Below are 26,998 nucleotides of genomic sequence, written 5' to 3'. Positions count from 1 at the left end.
CCCCGGATCCCCCTCAGTGAGATCCGTTTAAACACAACGTTCAATCAATCAGTCTCCCTCGTTCGGGCTCGAGACAATATCTACTTTGTCATCAACTTTCTTGGCAGTATCCACTCTCGAGGCTTCGTGAATGTACTGGTTACTTGTCAAAAAGGTCAAGGGCACTTCCCTCTTTGTGATCCCCTTCTGTTTAGCCGTCTTTCTCCTCGAGTTAAACTGCCATCTTGGAACTGCTGTTTCCTCGTGTGCTTTACCTTTCTTAGATTGTGGTCTTTTGCTCCGCCTTTTATCCGTGTGGGGAAGTGTAATGGAAGTCAGGTGTGCGTGATGGTCAGTATTATATTGGGACACGTCAGGTATACTGCTCAGTTGTTAGTCCATTTTCTCTCATAGCGGGCTGTCTGTGAGAAAGTAGTTGTGTTGTAAAGGGGATTTGGGGGGGTTGGAGTTCCTAAATATCCTACTTGGTAGGATAGGATTAAGGTGTTATAAGCAAGGGGGATACCGCGTCTCGCCATCCGGTGTCCCACTCCCTGAGGACCCCTCACCCAGGTGATCCTCCCACACTGGTCCACCCGCAGGAACTGGATCCAAAAGCGATGGCCGTGTCCTGGCAACCTGGTAAACAGATCCCGGGGGGCTAGCAGGTGAGACACCTTTAGGTGTCTCACACTACACGAAGTAAGTCACAGCAGGTGGATTTCTAAAGGAGAAAACTGTATTGCAGAATTATTGTTTTTATCCAGAGAAATATATATCTAAGTCAGGCTTTGATGCAGACTCTATTAGAGACACTGAAGTTCAAAGGGAAGAGGAGAAAACAGACCCTAACAGCAGGATGTGGGTGTTGTCTTTTCAAAACAACTGTAATACTGAAAGACCTAATGCATGATTATTCTGTCGAAATATTTTCCAAGAGGCGGAATTTTCAGTGGCTAATTAATTCCTGTGAGCTGATACTGGTACAGATCGTGCCAGCCGGCAGACTCTTACTACTCACCTGCAGGACAAGTGATGCTTTGTCTTCTTCCAAAGTCCTGATGCTCCGCTGGGAAGGCCTTTCCCTCTTCTTTGATGGGGAAGGTAAAAACCTCATTGTCTGAAAGTACAAGCACAGTTTCCAGTGTATTTAAATGTATGAACACCCATGCCTAGGACCACACTAATAGTTTGGAAGTATTTTACAGTTAATGCTGACAGAGTGGTAGGACAAACATATGGAACATATGGTACAACTGAAACAATGCATGTAGTTGAACTATTCCTGCATGCTGCATGTCCATGCTATTTAACGTTTCCTTGTGAAAGAATGGAAATGTACGGGAGTTAAATGTCGTTCAGAATGCTGATGCCCCACGGAACGAAATTAAAAAAAAATTTAATGTTTTTGTTATAACAGGCTCCATGCCTCTAAGGACTGGACCGGGAATTGAGCCCATGTTGCTCATCGTGGTTTTGTTTCCAAGACAAGTGCTTTGCCTCAGAGCTATCCTGCTGACACAAAGGTCAGCAAGGAGCCTTCTCCTGGTTGTGCCTTGCCCTGTAACTGTTCAAAATAGGCACAAGGAAAATCCTTGCTTTTCCAGGCATTGTAAAGGGTATCCCATTTGTAAATATAGGGTTTCCATTACAATATGTGGAAATGTCCCTACCACTCGTTCATTTGCATAAATGTGCACAGTAGCTGAATAAGGGTATCACATTGTGCACATCTATGGCACACACATTACAATGCTCTAGGGTGCAAGGGCATCATCAGAATGTACGCATCTTTGGCACACACATTACAATGCTCTAGGGTGCAAGGGCATCATCAGAATGTACACATCTATGGCACACACATTCTAATGCTCTAGAGTGCAAGAGAATCATCAGAACGTACAGATCTGTGGTATACATATTCGATTGTTCTAGGGTGCAAGGGCATTATCAGAATGTATGCATCAATGGCACACATATTGGAATACTCTAGGATACAAGGTCGTCATCAGCAGAAAGTACGCATCTATGGCACACACATTCAAATGCTCTAGGGTGCAAGGGCATCATCAGAATGTACGCCTCTGTGGCACACACATTGGAATACTCTAGGATACAAGGTCATCATCAGAAAGTACGCATCTATGGCACACACACTGGAATGCTCTAGGGTGCAAGGGCATCATCAGAATGTACGCCTCTGTGGCACACACATTGGAATGCTCTAGGGTGCAAGGGCATCATCAGAATGGACACATCTATGGCACACACATTCTAATGCTCTAGAGTGCAAGGGCATGATCAGAATGGACACATGTATGGCACACACATTGGAATGCTCTATGGTTCAAGGGCATCATCAGAATGCACACCTCTGTGGCCCACACATTGGAATGGTCTAGGGTGCAAGGGCATCAGAATGTACGCATCTATGGCACACACACTGGAATGCTCTAGGGTGCAAGGGCATCATCAGAATGTATAAATCTATGGTACACACATTGGAATGCTCTAGGGTGCAAGGACATCATCAGACTGTACGCACCTATGGCGCACACACACTGGAATTCTCTAGGGTGCAAGGTCATCATCAGAATGTACACATCTATGTCACACACATTGGAATGCTCTAGTGTACAAGGGCATCATCAGAATGTACGCATCTATGGCACACACATTGGAATGCTCTATGGTGCATGGACATCATCAGAATGTACTCATATATGGCACACACATTGGAATGCTCTAGTGTACAAGGGCATCATCAGAATGTACGCATCTATGGCACACACATTGGAATGCTCTAGGGTGCAAGAGCATCATCAGAATGTAAGCATCTATGGCACACACATTGGAATGCTCTAGGGTGCAAGAGCATCATCAGAATGTATGCCTCTGCGGCACACACATTGGAATGCTCTAGGGTGCAAGGTCATCATCAGAAAGTACGCATCTATGGCACACACATTCAAATGCTCTAGGGTGCAAGGGCATCATCAGAATGTACGCCTCTGCGGTACACACATTGGAATGCTCTAGGGTGCAAGGGCATCATCAGAAAGTACGCATCTATGGCACACACATTCAAATGCTCTAGGGTGCAAGGGCATCATCAGAATGTACGCCTCTGTGGCACACACATTGGAATGCTCTAGGGTGCAAGGGCATCATCAGAATGGACACACCTATGGCACACACATTCTAATGCTCTAGAGTGCAAGGGCATCATCAGAATGGACACATGTATGGCACACAAATTGGAATGCTCTATGGTTCAAGGGCATCATCAGAATGCACACCTCTGTGTCCCACACATTGGAATGGTCTAGGGTGCAAGGGCATCATTAGAATGCACCCATCTATGGCACACACACTGGAATGCTCTAGGGTGCAAGGGCATCATCAGAATGTATACATCTATGGTACACACATTGGAATGCTCTAGGGTGCAAGGACATCATCAGACTGTACGCACCTATGGCGCACACACACTGGAATTCTCTAGGGTGCAAGGTCATCATCAGAATGTACACATCTATGTCACACACATTGGAATGCTCTAGTGTACAAGGGCATCATCAGAATGTACGCATCTATGGCACACACATTGGAATGCTCTAGGGTGCATGGACATCATCAGAATGTACTCATATATGGCACACACATTGGAATGCTCTAGTGTACAAGGGCATCATCAGAATGTACGCATCTATGGCACACACATTGGAATGCTCTAGGGTGCAAGAGCATCATCAGAATGTAAGCATCTATGGCACACACATTGGAATGCTCTATGGTGCAAGAGCATCATCAGACTGTACACACCTATGTCACACACACTGGAATTCTCTAGGGTGCAAGGTCATCATCAGAATGTACACATCTATGGCACACACATTGGAATGCTCTAGTGTACAAGGGCATCATCAGAATGTAAGCCTCTGTGGCACACACATTGGAATGCTCTAGGGTGCATGGGCATCATCAGAATGGACACATCTATGGCACACACATTCTAATGCTCTATGGTTCAAGGGCATCATCAGAATGCACACCTCTGTGGCCCACACATTGGAATGGTCTAGGGTGCAAGGGCATCATCAGAATGTACGCATCTATGGCACACACACTGGAATGCTCTAGGGTGCAAGGGCATCATCAGAATGTATACATCTATGGTACACACATTGGAATGCTCTAGGGTGCAAGGACATCATCAGACTGTACGCACCTATGGCGCACACACACTGGAATTCTCTAGGGTGCAAGGTCATCATCAGAATGTACACATCTATGGCACACACATTGGAATGCTCTAGTGTGCAAGGCCTTCATCAGAATGTATGCATCTATGGCAAATGCATTCTAATGCTCTAGAGTGCAAGGGCATCATCAGAATGTACACATCTATGGAAAACATTTTGGAATGGTCTAGGGTTCAAGGGCATCATCATAATGCACGCCTCTGTGGCACACACACTGGAATTCTCTAGGGTGCAAGACCATCATCGGAATGTATGCATCTATGGCAAGCACATTGGAATGCTCTAGGGTGCAAGGGCATCATCAGAATGTACACATCTATGGCACACACATTGGAATGCTCTAGTGTGCAAGGGAATCATCAGAATGTACGCATCTATGGCACACACACTGGAATTCTCTAGGGTGCAAGGTCATCATCAGAATGTATGCATCTATGGCAAATACATTCTAATGCTCTAGAGTGCAAGGGCATTATCAGAATGTACACATCTATGGCACACACATTGGAATGCTCTAGTGTGCAAGGGAATCATCAGAATGTACGCATCTATGGCACACACACTGGAATTCTCTAGGGTGCAAGAGCATCATCAGAATGTACGGATCTATGGCAAGCACATTGGAATGCGCTAGGGTGAAAAGGCATCATCAGAATGTACGCATCTATGGCACACAATGCTTTAGGATGCAAGGGCATTATCAGAAAGTACGCATCTGTGGCACGCACATTGAAATGCTCTAGGGTGCAAGGCCATCAGAATGTATGCATCTATGGCACACCCATTGGAATGCTCTAGGGTGCAAGGCCATCATCAGATGTACACATCTATGGACACACATTGGAATTGTCTAGGGTGCAAGGGCATCATCAGAATGTACACATCTGTGGCACACACATTGGAATGCTCTAGTGTGCAAGGGAATCATCAGAATGTACGCATCTATGGCACACACACTGGAATTCTCTAGGGTGCAAGAGCATCATCAGAATGTACGGATCTATGGCAAGCACATTGGAATGCGCTAGGGTGAAAAGGCATCATCAGAATGTACGCATCTATGGCACACAATGCTTTAGGATGCAAGGGCATTATCAGAAAGTACGCATCTGTGGCACGCACATTGAAATGCTCTAGGGTGCAAGGCCATCAGAATGTATGCATCTATGGCACACCCATTGGAATGCTCTAGGGTGCAAGGCCATCATCAGATGTACACATCTATGGACACACATTGGAATTGTCTAGGGTGCAAGGGCATCATCAGAATGTACACATCTGTGGCACGCACATTGGAATGCACTAGGGTGCAAGGGCATAATCACAATGTACACTTCTATGACACACACATTCTAATGCTCTAGGGTGTCATCAGAATGTATGCATATATAGCACACACACTGTTATACTGTAGGGTGCAAGGGCATCATCAGAATATCTGCATCTATGGCACAGACAATCTGGTTCTCTACGATGCGCGAAGAGGATTTGCTACCTCATTTCTATACTTGTGGGAAAAATAGATTCATAGTTTTGGTCAAAAAAATAGTTTCAGCTCCAGCATTTTCGTTCAAATGGAACATGATGGGTTAATAATGGGAAATGTCACCCAATAGCCCTCTCGAGAATCATACAGTGTTTACTACGTGCAGTGTTCCCTTTAAATCACCACATGCTGTAAATACTACTAAGGGCCCCTATAGTTTAAAGAAAAGCCGGATTCTCATTGTGCTGTACAGGTCTTTCAACATGCTTCATCAGAAGCTAGTGGTGGCACTGATCCGCAGGCTTGACGAATCCATTAAAGGCCTGGGCCAAGAGCTGAGACAGGCTGAGGGGCAGGTTTCACTAGTGAGCAAAGCAGAGGCGTGAGATGTCACAGAGTCGATTCGCTGTCCAATGTCAGGACATTATGACACCAATTCAAGAGTCTTTGCAATTTCCCTGCGATAAGCAGGATACCTACCTTTCCCGTATGGTCAGTATAGAATCTAAAGAACCTTCCATGCCTACCTGAGCTTGGACTGGTGGCCTTCAGTCCTCCTTCATCTGTACGATATTCCCGCGGATAATCCACTAATACAGACTCTGTTTTACCGCCGTTTTCCAAAATATGACCCGTACTGAGATATGGAAATCCTATTGGACACAAGATCAATTGTTATACATTTTGAGTGTAATTCAATGTATTATCCACGTACCGGATAGTTAGACAAAGAATGTTTTCTAAACTTCAAATGGGACTCTTTGCTCAATTTCAGGGTTTCTTGTAAATGTGCCCATAATCTGGGTTTGGGATCGGATGCAACTAGGCCATGGTTACGGGCATTGATTTTTTGGTGGATAACTCAATGTGCAGTGGTGGCTCAGAATATGCACTAGAGATAATCCCTTCCAACATGAAGCCTTTGCCAAAGCCAACCGTTTTGATATGTTCCCCATAGTCGTATGTTTTTAACATAAAAACAGGTATACGTTATAACGCTCTACAAATCATCCAAGTAAAATTAATTACACGTTACTAAAAGGCAAAGAAAATAATAACACGATACTACTAGTTTTAACCTTCTCTGTACAAAAGAAAATATGTAAATAGACTCAGCTTCTGCCATTTACTCTAGATAACATAGGCTACAGGCCATAAGCATAATGTGTGGCTTTATCAATGTTTGTTTTTATTTACAAGTTACTAAATCTGAGTCAGCAGAACTAGATGGTTAAGTTTGTTAAAGTGTATTTTCACAAAGAGACACTGTGGGCGTGGGCCTCATTCCAACATTTACGGTATCCTGGCGGTAAACCCATAGGGCCTCATTACGAGTTTGGAAGCAGCCATGGAGCTATTAGCTCCATGGCTGCCTCCAAACCGGGCTCCTTTACTGGGTTCCTGCAATGGAGACTTACCGGGTCATTGCGACATAGGAGGACCCGGTAAGTCCTCCTTGCAGGAACCATTCCCCATTCCCATTTGAGCCCCCATAGGGCTCAATGGGAATGGGGATGGAGGTAACAACGGGCACATTATAAGTGTCCCGTTGTTACCTCCCTCTTACCCTCACGGGACCCGGAAAAGACGTCTGGTTTTACCAGACGTCTGATCCTGGTCCCGCAAAGGGAACGTCGTAATACCATTTGGTCCAGGGGTGTCAAAGTTATAGGGGAGTCCCAACACATTTATTTTTTTCCCCATAGACATAATGGGAAAAAACTTTGCTCACGCCTACATCCAAACCGCTGGACGGGTTTACACCAAATTTGCGGCAGGAGCGGCGGCTTGGTCCCGAAAGCGTGCTTTTTTTTATTTGGTGTAAATCCGTTCAGTAGTTTCTTTTTAAACGACCAAAATGTAAAGCAAACAAATTAGTGATATCCATGTCCGCTCCGCGGACTCACTTCCTTGTTCGGTCCGCTGACTAGCCTCTGATTGGCCGCGCTGCCGCAGACTGGCCTCTGATTGGCCATAAAAATTCACTGACTTTTGCGTGGTCCGCGGGCACCGGGGCACGGCTGCTGATTGGATGGTGAGAAAACGTGAAATGCGTCTGGTTTCCTACAACACCCGCCATCTTGGATTTGCAGACTTTTTTGGGTCCGCGAACAGGGCAGTGAAAACATTTTTTTTTAAAGCAGCATTTCACTTGTCAAACTCGACAAACAATCTCTGGGGATGTTGGGGGGATGAAGATTGGATAGGATATGGCCATTAGAAGCCAAAAAATGGGTTGTTTCACCCCCCGAAAGTCAGCGAACACTCTGGATTCTCCTGGGCAGTCCTGTGGTGTTCGCGGACACTTCAGATGTCCTAGGAGATCTGTACCTATTTCTGAATTACAGGGTTGGGGAAAAGCAGTTTTTGGATGGCTTATAACTTTTGCGCCACTGAATGAAACTGCATGTAATTTTGCAATTTTATTCTAGAACTAATCCTGAATGGTTTTGCTAAATTTTTGGGGATTCTGTCAAGAGGGGACAAAATTAGAGGGGGGGGTCCCAAAATATTGTAAAGGCATATAAATGTGGTGTCATTTGACGAATCTTCACAACATTTGGCAAAAACGATTTTGGATCTAGATATAAATGGTTTTCTAAAGTTTGGTGGGATTTTTTCAAGAGGGGGCGAAATTAGAGGGGGGCTCTCAACATTTTTTGATGGCTTTGTTGCTATTTGACGAATGTGGACAAAAGTTTTGAGAAGGATTAAAGACCAAACCTTCAATGTTTGTGTAAAGACTGAATGGATTTTGTCAAGTGGGGGCTAAATTATATGACTATTGTATGTACATACATTTTGACACTTTAAAAAAAATAAAACATGGGCGGATTTCGAGCAAACTCGTGAGGAGCATTGGCAAGGACATTAAAGCATGGTTTTGCAAATGTGCCCGTGTTTTATTTTTTGACAAGTGTAATAATGTAGGTACAAAAAATAGTCATATACCTTTGGTGACTGAGGTATAGTCTGTGGCTGTGGGCAGTAGCCAGATTGTCTGGGTCATGGCATAAGGTTATGACACGGACAATCTGGCTACTGGCCATGTCCGCTAGGGACGAAAAATGGTGTTAAAGTGGCTATGTCTACCTGGGACCGGCTACATGGTAAAGTTATTCAAAGGTAGGATAGGTTTGAAAGGGAAAAAAAGTGCTTGTGGTAATATGTTCATAGGGTTTTGCGGGCTGCCATGGCAAGGGAAGAGGGGCTGTGTACGGAGCCCCACCTTCTCTTTCCATGTTGGCTGTCTTGGAAAAGGATTTTCCTACGCTATAGGAAGAAAAATCTATGTTTTAGCACCCTGGGTTCCTGCTTTGGGAACCAAGGGTGCTAATGACCTTTATCCGCCATTTCAGGGGCTGTAATGGACGATAATGGTCCGTAGCCCTCCTTATTTATTTATAACGCACCAATTACCGTAGACATCAGGCTGTGTGGTTACAGTATTTGTTGAGGAAGATGAGGTGGAGGAAGACAGATTCCTACTTGCTGAGAAAGGAATAACCTTTCTGAGAGCATTGTGGTCATTGGATTTGGTGTGGCGGCGCATGGAGGTGGTCCCGTAGGAGTACTGTCCAGGTAGTCTGCGACTGAGTACAAAATTACACTCAGTGCATTTCACTTTGGTAGCTTTAGCCTTCGGTACACTCCCAACAGTAGCAAAGAACTGGCACACCCATGATTCAATCTTGGTCCTAGAAGTAGGCACTTCCTCTACCTCATCTTCTTGGTCCTCTTCATTGTCTTTGAAAGTACTGTGCTTTTTTTGTCGTGAAGGTCCTCCAGCTGGTGCTCGTGGTGGCTCTTGGGGAGGAGGGATGGCAATAACTGATGCCCTTTTTAAGATAAATAGCAGTTTTGATAAATTTCTTCCAAGTATGTACTGTGTACTAGATTGGTTATGGATGAGTACGAAAAGATGTAGGGGGTGTGCTAGGGAAATTTTGAAGTTGAAAGTTCCTAGATCAGTGGAAAATGCAGTTCCAAACTGTCCGAGAAAGACGGATCTTATCGTGCAGTGCGGACGGGTTCTCGGACACGTCATAATGCCGAGCGCCAACATATGGTCATGTGGCACTGTCCGGAAGGTCCGCAATGAAGTCAGATGTTCGTAGATGTCTACGGATGCAAAACTAGTTGAAATAGTGTTAAAAATTATTCTAGAAGGTGGGAAATGGCAGAGTTTTAAGGTGATACTTTGTAAATTGGACACAAATATTGTTATATTTGGTAAGTATGATATTAGTATGTTGTAGGAAAATAGCAAGCACTGGTAAAAACCCATGAAATTCACTGAAAAAACTTTGTTAAAGGGACGTTATGGTTAAGTTGGACTAATAAAAACCTATGAAATTCAAAGAAAAAATTTGGTAAAAGGACGTTATGGTTAAGTTGCACTAATAAAAACCTATGAAATTCAGTAAAAAAACGTTAAAAGGACATTATGGTTACAAGTAAAATCGAAAACCCCCTGAAATTCGCCAGTTATGGTAAGCTAAGCAACCATAACTCGCCCCACCACCGTGCACTGCTAAGACTAACACCCAGGACATCAAAGATGACATCACAAATATCATTGATGACATCACTGATGACATCACATGTGCATTTACTTTACATACAAGGGGTTGTGAATGTAATGTTGGCAAAAAGGTATCAGGGATTATCGGTAGATGTGTAATAAACTATATACTTCATTACGCAATGTAGTGTTCTAAAGAACATTCCATTGCAGTGTTCTTTCTAGTACAGGAACCTACTCATACATAAATGTAGGTATTGGCTGCAGCATACACCACAGAGGTGCTATATTTGTAATTTTCCAAAGTTATATAAAAAAACGGTGAATGCTTCTGTATCAGACTTTTCCGTACTGTGGAACATGTACTAAGTAGCTAATAATGCATCACTTACTACATATTTCTACTAATACACACAAAACATAAATAGGCTACAATGCATACAAATATAGGGCTTATATATGCAGAGTAAAGTAAGCAAACAAGAGGCAGTATCATTAGCAACTGTGTATCATCTACATGATTGTATTCACGCACAAAAATGATTGCTGTGTTTCAAGCCTGCTTCTTCCGCTATATAGGTACATCATAAGATGTAATTAAATTCTAAGGAAAGTAGTGTAAGAACATGTGAGAATAGCAACATCTATAAATGTAATACCTTTTGAAAGTTAAGTTTCTGACTGTCAGTAAATAAAACCACCTGGCCTAGATATGTCAGTGAACAAAATAGAAGGGGCTAGACATGTAATGTCATCAGTGATGTCATCAATGATATTTGTGATGTCATCTTTGATGTCCTGGGTGTTAGTCTTAGCAGTGCACGGTGGTGGCGTGAGTTATGGTTGCTTAGCTTACCATAACTGGTGAATTTCAGGGGTTTTTCGATTTTACTTGTAACCATAACGTCCGTTTAACAACATTTTTACTGAATTTCATAGATTTTTATTAGTGCAACTTAACCATAACGTCCCTTTAACAAAGTTTTTTCATTGTGTGTATATATATATATATATATATATATATATATATATATATATATATATATATGTATATATATATATATATATATGAAACATTACTCACCGTAATTGTATTTCTGATGCTTGTTTCTGCTTAGATTCACATGCTGTGCATAGGCCGACATCTAGTGGAAGCTGCGGAGTATTACAGTTTGTTTTTCGAAACTCGAAAATGGGCATCGACACAGGCGTGCCAGTAATACTATCCCTAGTGTGACGTCCACTTTACCCATGATCCCTCACACGTGTAGCACCCTCAGATTGTATTTTTTCTGACATGAGGTAGCATGAGGAGTAGCGTGAGTACAGATTATCTAAGCAGATAGATAGATAAGACTACAAGCATCCATTCGCCTTCTCTCAGAGGGGAGGAAGGGTGGGTCGCATGTGAATCTAAGCAGATACAAGCATCAGAAATACGATTACGGTGAGTAATGTATCCCTTCTGAGGCTTGTGGAATCTGCTTAGATCACATGCTGTGCATAGATTAGCGAGCAGTGTTAGAAGGTGGTGGGATGTGAGAAGGGCCATGAGCGAACAGATGTCTTAGAACCGCTTGTCCCACTTGAGTATCTGTCTTGGAATGAGTGTCAATGCAGTAGTGCTGAGTAAAAGTGTGAATAGAGCTCCATGTAGCTGCTTTGCAAATGGTGTCAAGGGGTACATTTGCAATGAAAGCCAGAGTGGCCCCAGTGCCTCTTGTAGAGTGGGCTCTTGGCGTAAAAGGCAGAGTGTTATCAGAACGGGAGTAGCACAGCTGGATACAGTTTACTATCCATTTTGAGATGGCACCTTTAGAGACGCAATCTCCCTCTCTGCCTGTAGCTACGGAGACGAACAGTTGGTCTGTGTTTCTTAGCGGTCTGGTCTTGTCTACATAGTAGAGGACCGCTCTTCGCACATCTAGTGTGTGTAGTTTCACCTCAGCAGAGCTTTTGGGTTCTTGGAAGAAGGCTGGTAGCTCAATGGACTGGTTAATGTGGAATTTTGAAATTAACTTAGGTGAGAACCTAGGGTGTGTTCATAGAACCAGCTTATCCTTACGAACAGTAAAGAAAGGATCCTGCACTGACAGAGCCTGAATTTCACTGACCCTTCTTATGGATGTAATGGCTACTAAGAAGGCAGTTTTATAGGTCAGGTGTTTGAGACTAGCCTTATGCATGGGTTCAAAGGGTGGGCCCATGAGTTTAGCAAGCACCACATTAAGGTCCCATCCTGGTGGTGGGTTTGAAATTGGAGGGTGGAGTCTCTTTACTCCTTCCATGAAGGCTTTAACCACTGGTACTTTCCGCCATGACACCTTGTTATGGGAGGTGGTGTAGGCCGACAGCGCCGCCAGGTGTCCCGTGACTGAATTAAATACCAACCCTGCATCCAGCAGGTGGAGCATGTAGGAGACAATATTGGAAGGAGTGCAATTAACCGGGTTGATCTGTCTATTCTGGCACCAGATAACGAATTTTTTCCATTTATTAAAGTAACAGTGTCTCATGTTTGGTATCCTAGATTCTTTTAGGATATCCATGCATCTCTGTGGAAGGTTGAGATATCCAAACTCTATGAATTCAGGAGCCATGCTGCCAAGTTCATTGAGCTGGGTTGAGGATGCACTGTTTGACATTTGTGCTGGGATAGTAGGTTGTGCCAGCACAGGAGTTTGATGGGTTTGCACACTGCTAGTCTGCGCAGGTGTGGGAACCACAGTTGTCTCGCCAACATGGGAGCAACTAGGTTGAGCGTCATCGATTCTCTGTGCATCTTGTTGACCACATTCCTCATGAGAGGCGTTGGTGGAAAAGCATAGGCAAATGTCCATGACCAGTTCATCCACAGGGCGTTCCCCTTGGCGTCTGGCTGGGGGAACCTGGATACGAATCCTGGGCATTGTCTGTTTTCGCTTGTGGCAAATAGGTCTATAGTGGGGAATCCCCACTGTGAGAAGAGGTCTTCTATGACTTCTCTGTGTAGACACCATTCGTGTTCTTCTGGGAGGGGATCTCTGCTCAGAGCGTCTGCCAGTGAATTGAGATCCCCTGGAACATGTTGAGATGACATGTAAATGTTCCGTCTGAGTGCCCATGTCCATATTTTCTGGGCAAGCCTGGACAGATTTGGTGAACGAGTTCCTCCCTGTTTGTTTATGTAAAACATGGCTGTCGTGCTGTCTGTTAAGAGCTTCACTGACAGGTTCAACAGGTGGGGTTCGAACGCTCGAAGCGCTCTGAAGACTGCCAGAAGGTATAGCAGATTTATGTGATTCTTGGCCACTGTGTGAGACCAGAGACCCTGAGCTTTGTGGTGAAGGAGGTGTGATTCCCACCCTGATAGGGACGCGTCTGTAGTGACTACAGCCTATATCCCCGGATCGATAAAGGGTTTCCCCTTTGACAGGTTCTCTCTCATCCACCAGTGAAGACTTTGTACCAGTGTTGGAGAAACAACCACTAGATCGTCCCACTGACCACTTGCCTGAGACCATTGTTTCGCCAACCATTCCTGCATGGGTTGCATGTGCATGCGCGCGTGGGGAACCAAGTAAATACATGACGCCATCATGCCTAGAAAACGCATCGCTTTGCACACCGTTATCTGAAGACCGGGCTGATATTGAGGAATTTGCAGTAGTACATTGCGAATTCTTTCCTCTGATGGAAAGGCCGACCCCTCTTGAGTATTTAGGACAGCTCCTAGGAACTGTTTGGAGGTGTTTGGCACCAGGCTTGATTTTTTCTCCTTGATAGAGAAACCCAATTCGAAGAGGAGGTAGATAGTTCTTTGGATGTTGGATCTGTAAATTACTGGGGTTTCCCCCGTGATGAGCCAGTCGTCCAGGTAAGGATACACTGGGATTGCCTCCCTGCGTAGGTGTGCTGCCGCCACCGCCAGTACCTTGGTGAATACCCTTGGAGCCGAGGCTATACCGAAGGGTAGCACCTTGAACTGGTAGTGCTGACTGTCCACCTTGAAGCGCAAGAATCTTCTGTGCGCTGGGAACATGGAAATATGAAAATAGGCATCTTTCATGTCCAATGTTGCCATGTAATCTCCCTTTTTCAGGAGGGGGATTACTTCTTGTAGAGTGGTCATGCGAAATTTTTGGGGCTTGACATACTTGTTTGCAGGGCGTAAGTCTAATACTGGGCGCATTGTCAAATCTTTTTTTGGCACAAGAAAGTAAGTTGAATAAATTGTCTTGTTTACCTGGTTGCCCGGGACGAGGTCTATCACATCCTTTGCGAGAAGATTGACGATTTCCTCGAGGAGAATCTTTTGGTGGTCCAGGGAATGTATCTTTTGTCTTGGAGGGTGGTTGCGGGGGCGCTCCAGCAGTTCGATGCAGTATCCTGTGGACACTGTGGACAGCACCCATTTGTCCAATGTGATCCCTTCCCATGCTTGGGTGAAGTTGGAAATGCGCCCCCCTACTGGGGATGCATGGGAAGGAACCCTGAGCGGAACGTCACTGTTTTCCGGGAGACGTACTGCCTCTGGCTGGGCTGCCTCTAGCTCTACCACAGCTCCTTTTATTACCTCTGCCGTAACTTTGGGTAGTCTGTTGGTTGGCACCCCACGATGTACCCTGTCCCTGTGCGTAATTGGAGCCCCTCTGGGAATTTTGGCCGTGTGAGCGACGAAAATTACTATTCCCTCTTTGGTTCGTGGGCTTATTAGTCAATTGTCCCAGGGATTTAAGGGTATCGTACTCGTCTTTGGCAGTTTTGAGTGCATCCTCTACTGCTTTGCCAAACAAGACATTCGGTTCCACCGGCATGTCGATAAGGGTTGCCTGGGTCTCGGCTTTAAACCCTGACTGTCTAAGCCAAGTGCGCCTCTTAATGACGGTGCTCTCTGCTATGAGCCGGCCTGCATTATCTGCGGCGTCAAAGGTCGTCTTTAGAATGCATCCGGACATGGCTCTACCCTCCGACACAATCTGGACTAACTGGCCCTTTAGTGGTTCCGGTGCAGAGTCAATGAGAGCAGCTACCTGCTCCCACTGGTGGCAATTATAGCTTGCCAGCAGAGTGGTGGTATTGGCGATTCTTGCTTGGTAAGCGGAAGTGGAGGCCACTTTCCTTCCTAACCCATAAATTCTCTTGCTCTCCTTGTCTGGGGGAGCCTCAGATGCTGATAAAGGTGTCCCCGCTCTTTTCCTGGTGTTGTGACTACCAGCGAGTCGGGCTTAAGTTGACCCCTTATGTAAAGTAGGTCTGACTGGGGGGCCCTGAACATCTTTTCAATTCTGGGGTTTACAGCCCTAGTGAGATTAGGGGTGAGGAGGGAAGGATCAATTCTGCGTTGGATGGACTTCAGAATTGGAATGGCTTGGGCAATGGGTTTCTTGTCTCCCATGATCTCCTCTGCAAAGTCCCTCTCTTCTTGCGCCCCTTGAGTGTCTATGTGAAAGTGCTCGGCGGCTAAGACCTCATTTAGAAGGGGCTGGTTATCTACTGGAGAGTCAGTAACCTGGGGTTCTTTTCGAACAGGAGTCTCTATATTGTACACTTCTGCCTCGTCTTCTTCCTCCCCATCTTGGCCCTTGTCATCTCCATAATAATTGACTCCTGTTTGGTCGTCCAATATTTCTATATCTGGATCCTCACCATACTGTTGGTAAGGTTGGATGTAGTAAGGGTCTGAAATCAGGCCCTGAGTTGGAGTCTCAAACCGAGGTCTCTTATTAGGAGGCTGAGGGTCCCTGGATCCTGAAGGAGTAGCGTTGTCAGGGGTACTCTGATAACTCAGGAAATGTTCTGTTTTTTTTTAGTAGAAATCAGCCAGGGAAGACATTCTCCTCATTACCCTGTCTATGTCCTCACTTCTCCATTCTCTGGAGCGTGGGATGACAACCTCCTGTTGAGGTTCCTCTTCTATTCCCATGTCCTGAGGAGTGGGAGGGATAAGTTTGGGTTTAGAGACAGGGACAGGGGTCTTGGATCGATCCTTAGCTGAAGACTTGCTTCTGTCCTTGTGTACCTTAGGTGCAGAAGTTGAGTGTGATGACTTCTTCTGCTGTTTACCCCCTTCCCCTTGAGTAGGAGAGTGATTTCCTGATATTTTGACCTTATCTGAACCTTTCGATGCCTGGCGTCGAGATTCGGGGGTGTGTAGGGTACTCTCTGAATCTTTCGAGTGTGCATGTCGACTTTCGGAGGCAGACGCCGAACGGGCTGCCGGAGCCGACTCTAAGCGTGCAACTTGTGGGTGGAGGTCGGATTCGTCATCTGACGAATACACCTCTGTGACTTTGGGGAGCGAGGCACTTTTGGTAACTGTGAAAGGTTGCCGTGTGTCGTGCGGCGATCTCGACCTGGAACGCCCAGGGGACACCGATTCTGTGGACCGCTCTCTAAGTGCCTCTTTTTTCCGAGAACTCGACACACGTGTCGAGTCTCAGCTGGCCTTAGTGTGCTTAGGTGGAGTAGTTTGGGTAGCGCTCGTGTCACCGGGTGTGGTCCCCATAACTGCCCTGCCGGACAATCCTCTGAGGTCGAGGACTAGCGCTTGGGTGTCCTTTGACGCCCCTGTGCACTCGAAGTCCGAAAGTGCGGCGTCACTGCCATCACTGAAGGCACCCACCGCTTCCATGGCCTCGAGCTGCCTGGCGTGGTGGGCCCAACGTTTAGTGGAGCGGTCCTAGTGTTTTTGCCTTAAAAAGGGTTCAGGCTCTGCAGTTAGCCTCGGGGTGGTCCCTAGGCAAACAGAGATTGGCGTGTTTGTCAACCCAAGGGTACTTGGGGCAAAATGTAAATGGAGTACTCTCCATATGTCACCTTATGGCAGCGGGCTAGTGTATGTAGGAAATAATAGCGAGTGTGAGTATGTTTCCACCCCCCACTCTTCCTACTTGCAGGGCCGCGGCCAGAGGCCTTCCGAGGCCCAGGCCGAGGCCAGAGGCCTTCCGAGGCCCAAAGTCTGTCGTGCAGTCTCGACGGTTGTATGTTCTTCGGACCGGTGTCGATCTTCGGATCTCGACGTAGGAGTGAAAGAACGGGGAATTAAATATTGATTTTTAGCAAAATGGCTGAAAGCCAGGGAACTCTGCAACAATGCTTCCGACAAGTATGGCGGGAAAAAACAATCTGAGGGTCCTACACGCGTGAGGGATCATGGGTACATTGGACATCACACTAGGGATAGTATTACTGGAACGCCCTGCGACGACGCCCATTTTTGAGTGTCGAAAAACGAACTAATACTCTGCAGCTTCCACTAGATGTCGGCCTATGCACAGCATGTGATCTAAGCAGATTCCACAAGCCTCAGAAATGGGATACATTACTCACCGTAATCGTATTTCTGATGCTTGTATCTGCTTAGATGCACATGCTGTGCATAGGCCGACATCTAGTGGAAGCTGCGGAGTATTACAGTTTGTTTTTCGAAACTCGAAAATGGGCGTCGACACAGGCGTGCCAGTAATACTATCCTAACATTTAAACTATGAATATGATCTATTTGCTTAATTCTGGGGAGATAAACAATAAACCTAATGGCTGTGGACGACGCTTGCCATTACTCAGGCGAGTCTTCATAAGTTATTTTACAGCCCGCCACCCAGGCACCATATCTCCACCTGTCTGGCTATGGAAGTCTGGGTTAAGCATTGCACAGTTCCGAATAAACCCATGCTACAAGTGACATCATACACACCCTGACATCACACTCCTTCAATACTGCATGAGACAGATACAACAATGACTGCAAGTGGTGAAGAACTGTATCAAGTTCAGTTAAGATGCAACTCCCCCTTTTGTGAATGTGTCTGACAACAGTTAGCAGTAGTGGGGAGTAGGTTTTTCAATTTAAATGCAAGTTCCTGAAATCAGATTTTGTTAAATCACCATGGGCGTTGATTGCGTTTGTAAGGGTAAAGAAGACTGATGGAAACATCCTTATGGTAAGGATCAGACTAGGGAACAGGTTCAGGGTTTATGACCCTGATGTTACAGCCCTCACTATACATTTGGTCCAGGGCATATCCATGTTAGTGACTAGCAGCAGACACCTAAACAGAAAGCTTGCAAACAGCCAACATCAGAAATGAGCTGAGATTTAAGGTGGTGAATGAGCCAATAACATGAAGGTTAACATCCCCTAAGACTAGCGCTGTGGAGTTTTGTAGAATGCAAGGTTCAAAGGTAAGAGATGGCTGTTGGTTATTAGGTGAATGCAAACATTTGGGTACCAGGATGGATGCTCAATTAATTGTAGATAAGAGGTGAGGAATAGCATTGTTGCTAAGTCCCCAGCGGAACCACAGCACCCTCTCTGCCTCAGAGCAGCATCCCCCAGTGCTGCCCAAGTGCAGGCCAGGGCTGCAGGTGGAACCAAGGGGCTATTTGTATGGCAACTAATGGGAACCTCGCACATCGAGCGCCACCTTTTTGAAGAATGGCCAGAGGAGGTGTGGAAACCCAGTACTAAACGGATGAGTGGAAGCTTGTTTGGTATTTTTTCTTCTTACACGCAGCAGTGCTCAAGCGCCATGCTAAATGTAGCTGCCAATACAAGACTATGGGCCTAATTTACACACGTTTCCAATGGGACATTCCCATGTTAAAAGATGTTTGTAAATCAGGCCCTATCGTTCAGATACAGCCTTCATGAAAACATTACTACTAGTACAGACAAGGTAGCTAAGTACACACAAGGCTGGTGCTGGAAACCCAGCACTGAATAATACGTCATCTGGTGCCAGAAGAGCGGTCTTGAACGCCCTTGGCATGGATGTGGGCAGGGGCGGAATCGTGGTGGCATGATCAGGGTGTCTGTTTAAGATCAATCGAATTTCTCAACTGTACCACAAGCTTTCGCCAATCAGTGTCTAATTCAGTGTCAATACCAACGTATACTGCAGTCACATTGAGTTGGCCTACAATGCACCATCGTTATAAGGTCACACAGAATGGCCCTCATTACGAGTTTGCCGGTACCCCGCCGGTAATTCCAGCAGGGTACCGGCAAAATGGCGCTACTGTCTCTGGCACCAGATATCCTGGTATTACCGGGATATTACAGTGGCGGAGACGACGGTAAATTCCCATTCCATAGGACTCCATGGGATGAGATTGCCTGAATCGTCGGCACCGGTAATGCCGGTGTCAGTGTCTCAGGCATTTCTTTGCTGGTAGGGACCTGATCTGTCAGCAGGTCAGGCATGCTGGGAGATCCGTGGCCCCCACCGGCAAGCTTGTGTTTTGCTGGTGCAGAAAAATGCTGTTGCCAGAATTACATGCCTTTTTTCCAGCATTTGTTGCAGACCAGCAAAGTCATAATGAGGGCCAATGAATTGTACACATGCGCTCTCTGGCGATTGAGTATGACGCCCAATGTCTCTTGGTAACCTGGCTCTCTCTTAATCATCTAATGCTACATAAGATGACATCCTACGTTCCTGACTGGGGTGGGCAGATCTAACTCAGGGGCCTTCAACCTTTGGCTCTCCAGATGTTTTTCACTACAGCTCCCATCATCCCTAGCCAACATAGTCAATGGGGAGGTATCATGGGGTTGGTAGTACAAAACATCTGGAGAGCCACAGGTTGCAGACGCCTGGTATAACTCTTTCAGATGTCCTCTGAGAGGGGTCAGCAGCCGGAACCTGCCTTTGTGTAACAAAACAAAATGCTTAGGAACGGCGGTCACATGCAGACAAATGTCCACCAAGCAGCATTAAACCAGAAAATAATATTTTTAGGCGCTAATGGAGTACAATACTGACCATCCTTTGACTGCCCAGGGCAGAGGCAGGGAGAATAGCCTGGAAATAAGATCAGAGCATTGTTGGAGGCGAGTCTACACACATACACCTGGCTTCTAGTACTTAGGCTGTCCGGCAGCTTGAAGACGTCCATTCATTTAGGCATGTCATGAAGCTTATCACTAACCTGGGCCGAGACAATCCTTAGGGGTCCTTGGTTCTGCTTCCTGCAGGTCCACCAGAAAAATATGTTCCTCTTTTTTCATCCGGTGCAAGGAATTGGGATCTGTATTATCGGGCACATAAATTAGAGGACCGTGAAATGATGAATAGTCTGCTTTTCATTCCAATATGATTTTTTTTTTTTTTTGCCAGGTCCTCTGATTATTCTTCTGGAAACATTCTAGCAATTTCTCTCATGTCAGTGAAAATCAATCTAATGATACATGATCTGATTATTTGTCTCAGAACACACTAGAAATAATCTTATCAATGGAAACATACAAATACTTTTCAATTCAATCTTCACGCTTTTTCGTCCAAGTTGTAGGAGCAAACGAGATAAATACCCAAACATATAGTTATTATTCCAAAATATCGACTGTGTAGGCAGGGATATTGACCCATGTTAATGTATTTATTATAGCATCGTGTTATAATTACTATGTTTATTTAGTTATTTTATAGGTCTGTTACTAAATAAGTGCTATCACTTTGTTTTGGATCATTTTTAGATCCGGTGGAAAAGAACACCCACTACATTAAATTAAAGCATTTAACTTAAAATGATAGCATTTACCTCTGTGGACGTGCGCATATCAGTTCACATGAACTGAGATAGTACAATTGCTTAGCCCACGGATCCTCTGAAGAGGGGATGGGGACCTCGCTCAGCCTGGGATGGGAGGCCTACCCGGTTTTTCGCCAGAGCCAGTCTTGCTCCAGAGGTAGCGTGTGGAATTTTGCGAGGGCCCCAGTCCCTCTTGTTTCTACATTTGCCTGCATGTTTGAAATTAATACCCCCTTTTCTTGCTCCATGCCTGCACTGCACAATGCTGGTAATTGTAATTGTAATTGGTTATTTATAACACACTTAAATACCCAGCGGTTTCTAAGCGCGGACCCGGGATCAAACCTGTGTTGCTCTGCGTCGTCTTGCTCCCAAGGCGTGCACATTGCCCCTGAGCTATCCTCCCGTCCCTGATTCAATCTGTTTCTATTTCTTCTACGAAACTACTGTTCCCAGCATGCACATTGGTAGAAGAACAAGCAAACAGCCTGCCTGGGAGAGAGACAGTGAAGAGCAGTGGGTCCTCCGAGCAATCCTCACCATATACCAGAAACACAGATACACTACGCAACATGGGCCAGTGTGAGGAAACTGCTCAAGCATGAGCAAGTATGCAGAGCGTTCTCAATATATCTGCGATCGCAGCACACGCAATAACACCCAGAAGGAAAATGAATTAATGAAGAGGCGGAGAGTATAAAGAAGGGCAAGGAAGAACAGAACATCAAGGGGAGGAGCACAAGGTTGTGAAAGGAAAAGACCCACTGGTGCCTGTGTGTCCAGAAGGCACCACCTCTTGTACAAAATATACTGTGGGACCTAGGTTAGGATTCACCCTGATTGTTCCCTGAGGGAGATAATTTAAAAGGACAATCGCCCTTAGGCCATTGCTACTAGGTAGACAGAAATGTAGATTCTAGAGTTTACGCATCTCTGCAGTACAACCTGGGATTAAGGGACACCTGGGCTATGGAGTGAATATCCCACGAAAGACAAGAAAGAGAGGCATGGCCCATAGCCCCTTTCCGAATTCTCAAATAAAAACCATTGAACTATGTTTGTGAGTTGGGGTGTTCTTGAGGCCATCTGTAACACGGAATAAACCATTGCCTGGCACTGAGCTGCTTAGCTGGCTGTGTTGCCAGGGAGAGGTGAATGTTCAGTAAATGGGCGAGTCTTTAACCAGAGCCAAGGGATTTGATGTCTTAGCTCTGAGTTTAAATGCTGGGAGAATATGGTCCAGATTCTGGGTGCAGACACAATGTCACTTAGAAGATCCTTTTTAATGTTTTCTGAAGAAGGTAAACCAGAACTCAAGGATGAGGCCACTTAGTGATTGGTGTTGCAGAGTTCTCACAAGAAGTGGTGAAGAATTTCAGAAGGAACAGCTGGCTATGATAAAATAATGATGACTGGAGTAGGTATGTTTGTGATTTGAAGGTACAAGTATTCTTAAGGTAAAGCCATAGGTAAGGCAGGTTTTCCTGAGTGGGCCTAGTTTTTAGGCAACATGTGCTGTATTCCAGTGCGGATGCATTTCTGCCCGATGCATCTGGAGTGCACTCGGGAGCAGACAGGTGGCCAACAGAGGTAGTATTCAATGGGTATGACGAAATCCCATCCTGACAGACTGGCACCCCATCAACTGGAAAAGTAAGGTCAATGGTGGCTGTTTTGAGTTGGTGTCATAAGGGACTTAGCATTGCATGGCATCGTATATTCAGTTTGTCAAAACAATACATAGTTATCTTTTATCATGTGTGTTGAAAGAAAGTTTGGATTCGATAAAGGGCTGTCAGAGAGGGCTAATTTATGTGGAATGGGAGAACTGACTGAATGAATTGGAGCCCGTTTTTGGCAAATGTTCAAAGCCACGCCATTCATTTCAAGTAGCAGGATTGTTTGAAGTGTGCTTCATGAGGATTCTATGAAGTTGACTTGAAGATTTACATGGCATAGTCCTTGCGGCAGTGATCCATTGGACATCCTTCCAAGACTACTCTGGACAATTATCGCCAAGGATAAGAGGGTTCAAATACTATTACAATAGACTCAGAAAGAATGTATTTTATCATTATAAACTTGTATTAGTCGACCAGTTCATCACCATACATTTTGTCATCTATACCTTCGAAACATACCAATTGCATTAACAGTCTAGGTAAATTGTATGATCAAGTGAGGAGCACAGGATCCTCAAGAGAACATATGGGAGATATGGGAATGTAAAGTCCAATTAATCCACCAGGTCTATGAGCACACGTTATATAATAGCTCGTTCATCCTGATCGCCCAGTTCAGATAGTCCATTAAGTGAGAGCCTTGCCGTTCAACTCCGCCCTCTCTCCATTGTCTACCCACATGCTGAAAACAATCTTTTAAAATACCTCCATTCACAAAAATGCCCCCCTCCGATATCACTGCTTCCTGCAATAATGACTTCCTCTTTTGGCCATTAAATCAGTTCAGGGCACCAGGCCTCAAAGTAGATCAGTGTAGATTAGAAAAAAGACACATCACGTAAAGACTTGGTACGCCTGCCCAAACACTTAGCCTTTCCATGTAGGCCACCACCTCCTTCCACTATCCCTGTACCAGTGGGCTAGCCCAAACTAGGTGAAAGAACCCCAAATTGTCATTCTTGCTCATATCTGTCCCTGAGGCAGATAGTTCCTGAGCAATATAAGAAATCGGATCAACATAAACCTAGAGTGAAAGGGTACCTCCCTTGTATGGCCACACTCCCTTCCCCACTCTCCCTCTGTCGGGTACAAGTCTGCTTCCCGTTTTTCTTTACCAAGCAACTAGACATCCAATGACTACTGCATCTTCAAACTATTTAAACTGGAGACTCATTTCCAAGGGTCCCCAAAGACCCTTCACCAACTTCAGAGGCTGAGAGTCGGGGTGACGGGGGTTCAAGGGCCATCTCTGGCCAAAGCTTCCCTTACACCAAACTTATCTTTCAATATACCATGTATGACCGATTTTTAGGCCATGCTCCACTACACCACATCAAAGCCCAACATCGATTCCACGCTGAGCATGTTCTCCCAACTCGTGCCTCTTCCGAATCCCTCTGTCCCAACTTGTTGAGAACCAACAGTGAAAAGAGGCTCACTGGCTTAACCTCTAGAGGATATGCTGTTCCCAACTGTAGCCATGTAGGCAATCTATGCATCCAGGCCAGGCCCTGGGTACCAAGCTGATCGTCCTGGGATACCTCGCCCCCTCTCCAACCGCTCCCTGCAGCGGCTCTTGAACTGGCCTGCGTCCACATATTCTGCCCACCAGCCATATCTCCGCCTGTATCTACCGAACCAACCAAACCAGTCAGCTTCTTATTGAATTTACGAGGCATCATAATAACTCGCAGAAAATGCAACACCCACCCTCCCCCTCCGCCCACCCTCTTACCCAGAGTTCACTGGTCTGATACACTAATTTAACTGTGGCCACAGCAATTCCCTGTAACTTCCTGGCCCAAAGAGGAGTGTTAAGTATGGCAGCTAGCGCTTGATAAATGATCTTGTGTAACATCACAGGAATAATCTGGAAGGAGCACAGCAAAGGGAAAGCCAATCCATTTACTAATTGCTACACTGCCCATTATGGATGAAGGTAGAGCATTCAAGGACCCCACTGGCTGCCAAACAACTTGCATGGCCTGGCACACGTTTTGCCTTAGGATGACCTTATCAGCAGGGCCTATCGGTACCCATAGATGCCCAGCAGCAGGCCTGCTGTTTTCCCAGATATAAGACTCTGCTTATCAGCATGGCGCATATTTCATTGATGCCACTTTTTCCATCACCATAAAGGCCTGCTTGCAAGCAAGAGAATAAGGAAGAGCCACCAAGATAGCTCAGCGAGTAAAGTGCTCACCTCAGACTTGGGGCAGCCTGTAATTTTCAAGTTAGAAAACCAGCTGGGCTAACTCAGCCCTTCATTCTCTCAAGTTTGGTACTTTTAGTAAGATTCAATGGGGTAATAGTAACAGTACATAAAAGCTGAGGAATCTGGCATGAAGCACTTCAGGAACATGTGATGTATTAATTGTAATGCCAGAAGTCTACTGTAGTGTATTGTGTGCCTAAAACCACACTGAAAATGAAAACAGATTCTGCCAACCCAAAGATGATTCATTATTTTCTTGTTAGCCTAAGGCAACTGTAAGATGGAGGATGATATTGCAGTCACATGACCTTAGAATACATTTTAGTGGGTTTAGGGCGTGCACATTCATGACTGTTTGGTTATTGTGGACAGCGACCAGGGACCCAAGCCATTTATTTTACAGGTGGCGGTTAGTGTCTTGTCAGAGCTTGTAGAAAATCATGATACTGGCTCTTGCTATGACCTAGCGTTCTTGGGTTTAACCATAGAGGACTGTTGCTATATTGCAGAGAAGTGATAATTCCTTTGCATTAGACTGGAGAGGGAGAGGGGGCCAGGCAGCCCCCCAGATCAGAGAGTCCTTAGCACAAGCACTACAATCCAGCTAGCAATGGCCAATCAAATGTCATACGGTACTTGGAGGCGTCTTTGGGGGAATTATTATTTGTATGAATTCTGGCCCCAGATGGCCTGATCAATTTCAAGAAATTTCATGATAAGTAACTGAGACCTAGGAGCCACCACACACCAAACACCACCCGTTTTGCATCAATATGGCCACAAAATACATTATTTTGATATGGAAACTCCTCATGTCTATCCTCATCTTCAGCTAAATTGACTATTATTAGTGCCTGCTTCTTGCTCTCCTCGCTATTCCTACTCTACTCTAAACAAAGGTCTCAACTTTGCAACCTGCACCCTCTACAAACTACCGATATCCTCGCTTACCTCCTCAGCTTCCAGACTGGCTACCCATGCAAAACGGCCCTCTTTTCAAATTCCTGACCCTCATCTACCAATCTGTCCCCCACCTCACTCGCCACCTGCATCTCTTTGTACACTGCCTCGAATATTCTACAATCCTCCTCTCTCAACAACCTGATTGTCGGCCTGAACGCAGCTTCTCCCGCTCTTGTTCGCTCTCACTACATGCCCCCCCTCCACTGGAATGCCCTTCCCACTTATATACAAACTAGCAAGACCAGACCTTAACTCCACCTGTAGCCAGTGAAGGGACAGCCCACACCACCCCAGCACAGACCACTAACATACCCGAGCACGCTCCTACACACCAAGCCACACTTCCCAGCCTCTACTGCCTATATGTACAAGAAGTGCATGCTGAGGCCCTGGGACCTACTGTGCACCGTATTTATGTCTGGTCTCACCTGAAACTGCTATGCAAAGGGATAGTCTTCTCTGGTATGGCACTGAGAGCTAAAATGTGACTTGACAGGAGGGGTGATGAGAATGGGATGTTATATGTGCAGAGTCTATGCAGCTCATAGAACAAACTACTGTACTTTAGTTTTGGTTTGTTCTCGGCTGGCTAATTTTGAATCGCTGTGGATCCCTCCCTAAGAGTGTACAGGAATACAAATGTGGATCCCAGAGCCAAGAGAGCCAGCTTCACCTCAGTGATGATGACAATGAGGGAGAAACACAGCCGTGGGGTTGCTGTATGTACTCTTGCTTAGAGGAGATTTGGTAGGCACGAGCCAGGTGCAAGTGATAAGAAATACAGGCACGAGCCAGGTGCAAGTGATAAGAAATACATATTCTCTGGTATGTTAATCCGTCCAGTAGGTTTTTTTTAAATGCCCAAAAAGTGGGTCAAAAAAATGTGTGATATCTGCGTCCGGACTGCGGGCCCACTTCCTAGTTTGGTGTCTGTGGACGCCTCTAAACCAACCAGGGAGCCGTGCAACATTCACGTATATCATACATGGCCGCTGATTGGTCAATTAAATACGTGAAATGCGGATACATTTTTTAAACGGACGGCATGTGGAATTTGGGAATTGTGCCCATAGTCCACGAACATCACAGTCAAAACATATTAAAAAACATAACACTACACTTGTTAAACAAACTAAACAATCTCTGGGGAGGTGTCAGGCTCCGTGGACCCCGCATTTACGCCTATCCTTGTCAGAATAGCAAAGACAGCGGTCCCCAATCTTGGGAGACCTTTCTCTAGAGAAAGCAGCCCGCAAGTGATAACTATTGCAAGGCCACGGGCTCCTGCGAAAGGGCAGGAACTGTTTGGAAATGCAGAAAAAAGGGACAGACCGAAAATGTGGATCGCACACAGAGGATAGGAAA

General features: G+C 45.5%; 1 protein-coding gene across 3 annotated transcripts in view; it reads right to left on the bottom strand.

Annotated features, from left to right (window-relative positions):
- LOC138582131 (zinc finger protein 586-like) overlaps positions 1–26,998 on the bottom strand; it is a 110,919-nt gene that overhangs the window by 9,124 nt on the left and 74,797 nt on the right. For all 3 annotated transcript variants that reach the window (XM_069653140.1, XM_069653142.1, XM_069653143.1), the window contains 3 exons: positions 20,171–20,269; positions 6,258–6,383; positions 1,001–1,099 (listed from right to left, as the gene is read on the bottom strand). In XM_069653140.1, coding sequence (XP_069509241.1) covers positions 1,001–1,099; positions 6,258–6,383; positions 20,171–20,269 — 324 coding nt within the window. The remainder of the gene's footprint in view (positions 1–1,000; positions 1,100–6,257; positions 6,384–20,170; positions 20,270–26,998) is intronic.

The sequence above is a fragment of the Ambystoma mexicanum genome, chromosome 3q, assembly GCF_040938575.1.
Source record: "Ambystoma mexicanum isolate Mex_15411 chromosome 3q, UKY_AmexF1_1, whole genome shotgun sequence".
NCBI lineage: Eukaryota > Metazoa > Chordata > Amphibia > Caudata > Ambystomatidae > Ambystoma > Ambystoma mexicanum.
The sequence above is the reverse complement of the archived record's forward strand: the minus strand, read 5'-3'. Positions and strand labels throughout refer to the sequence as shown.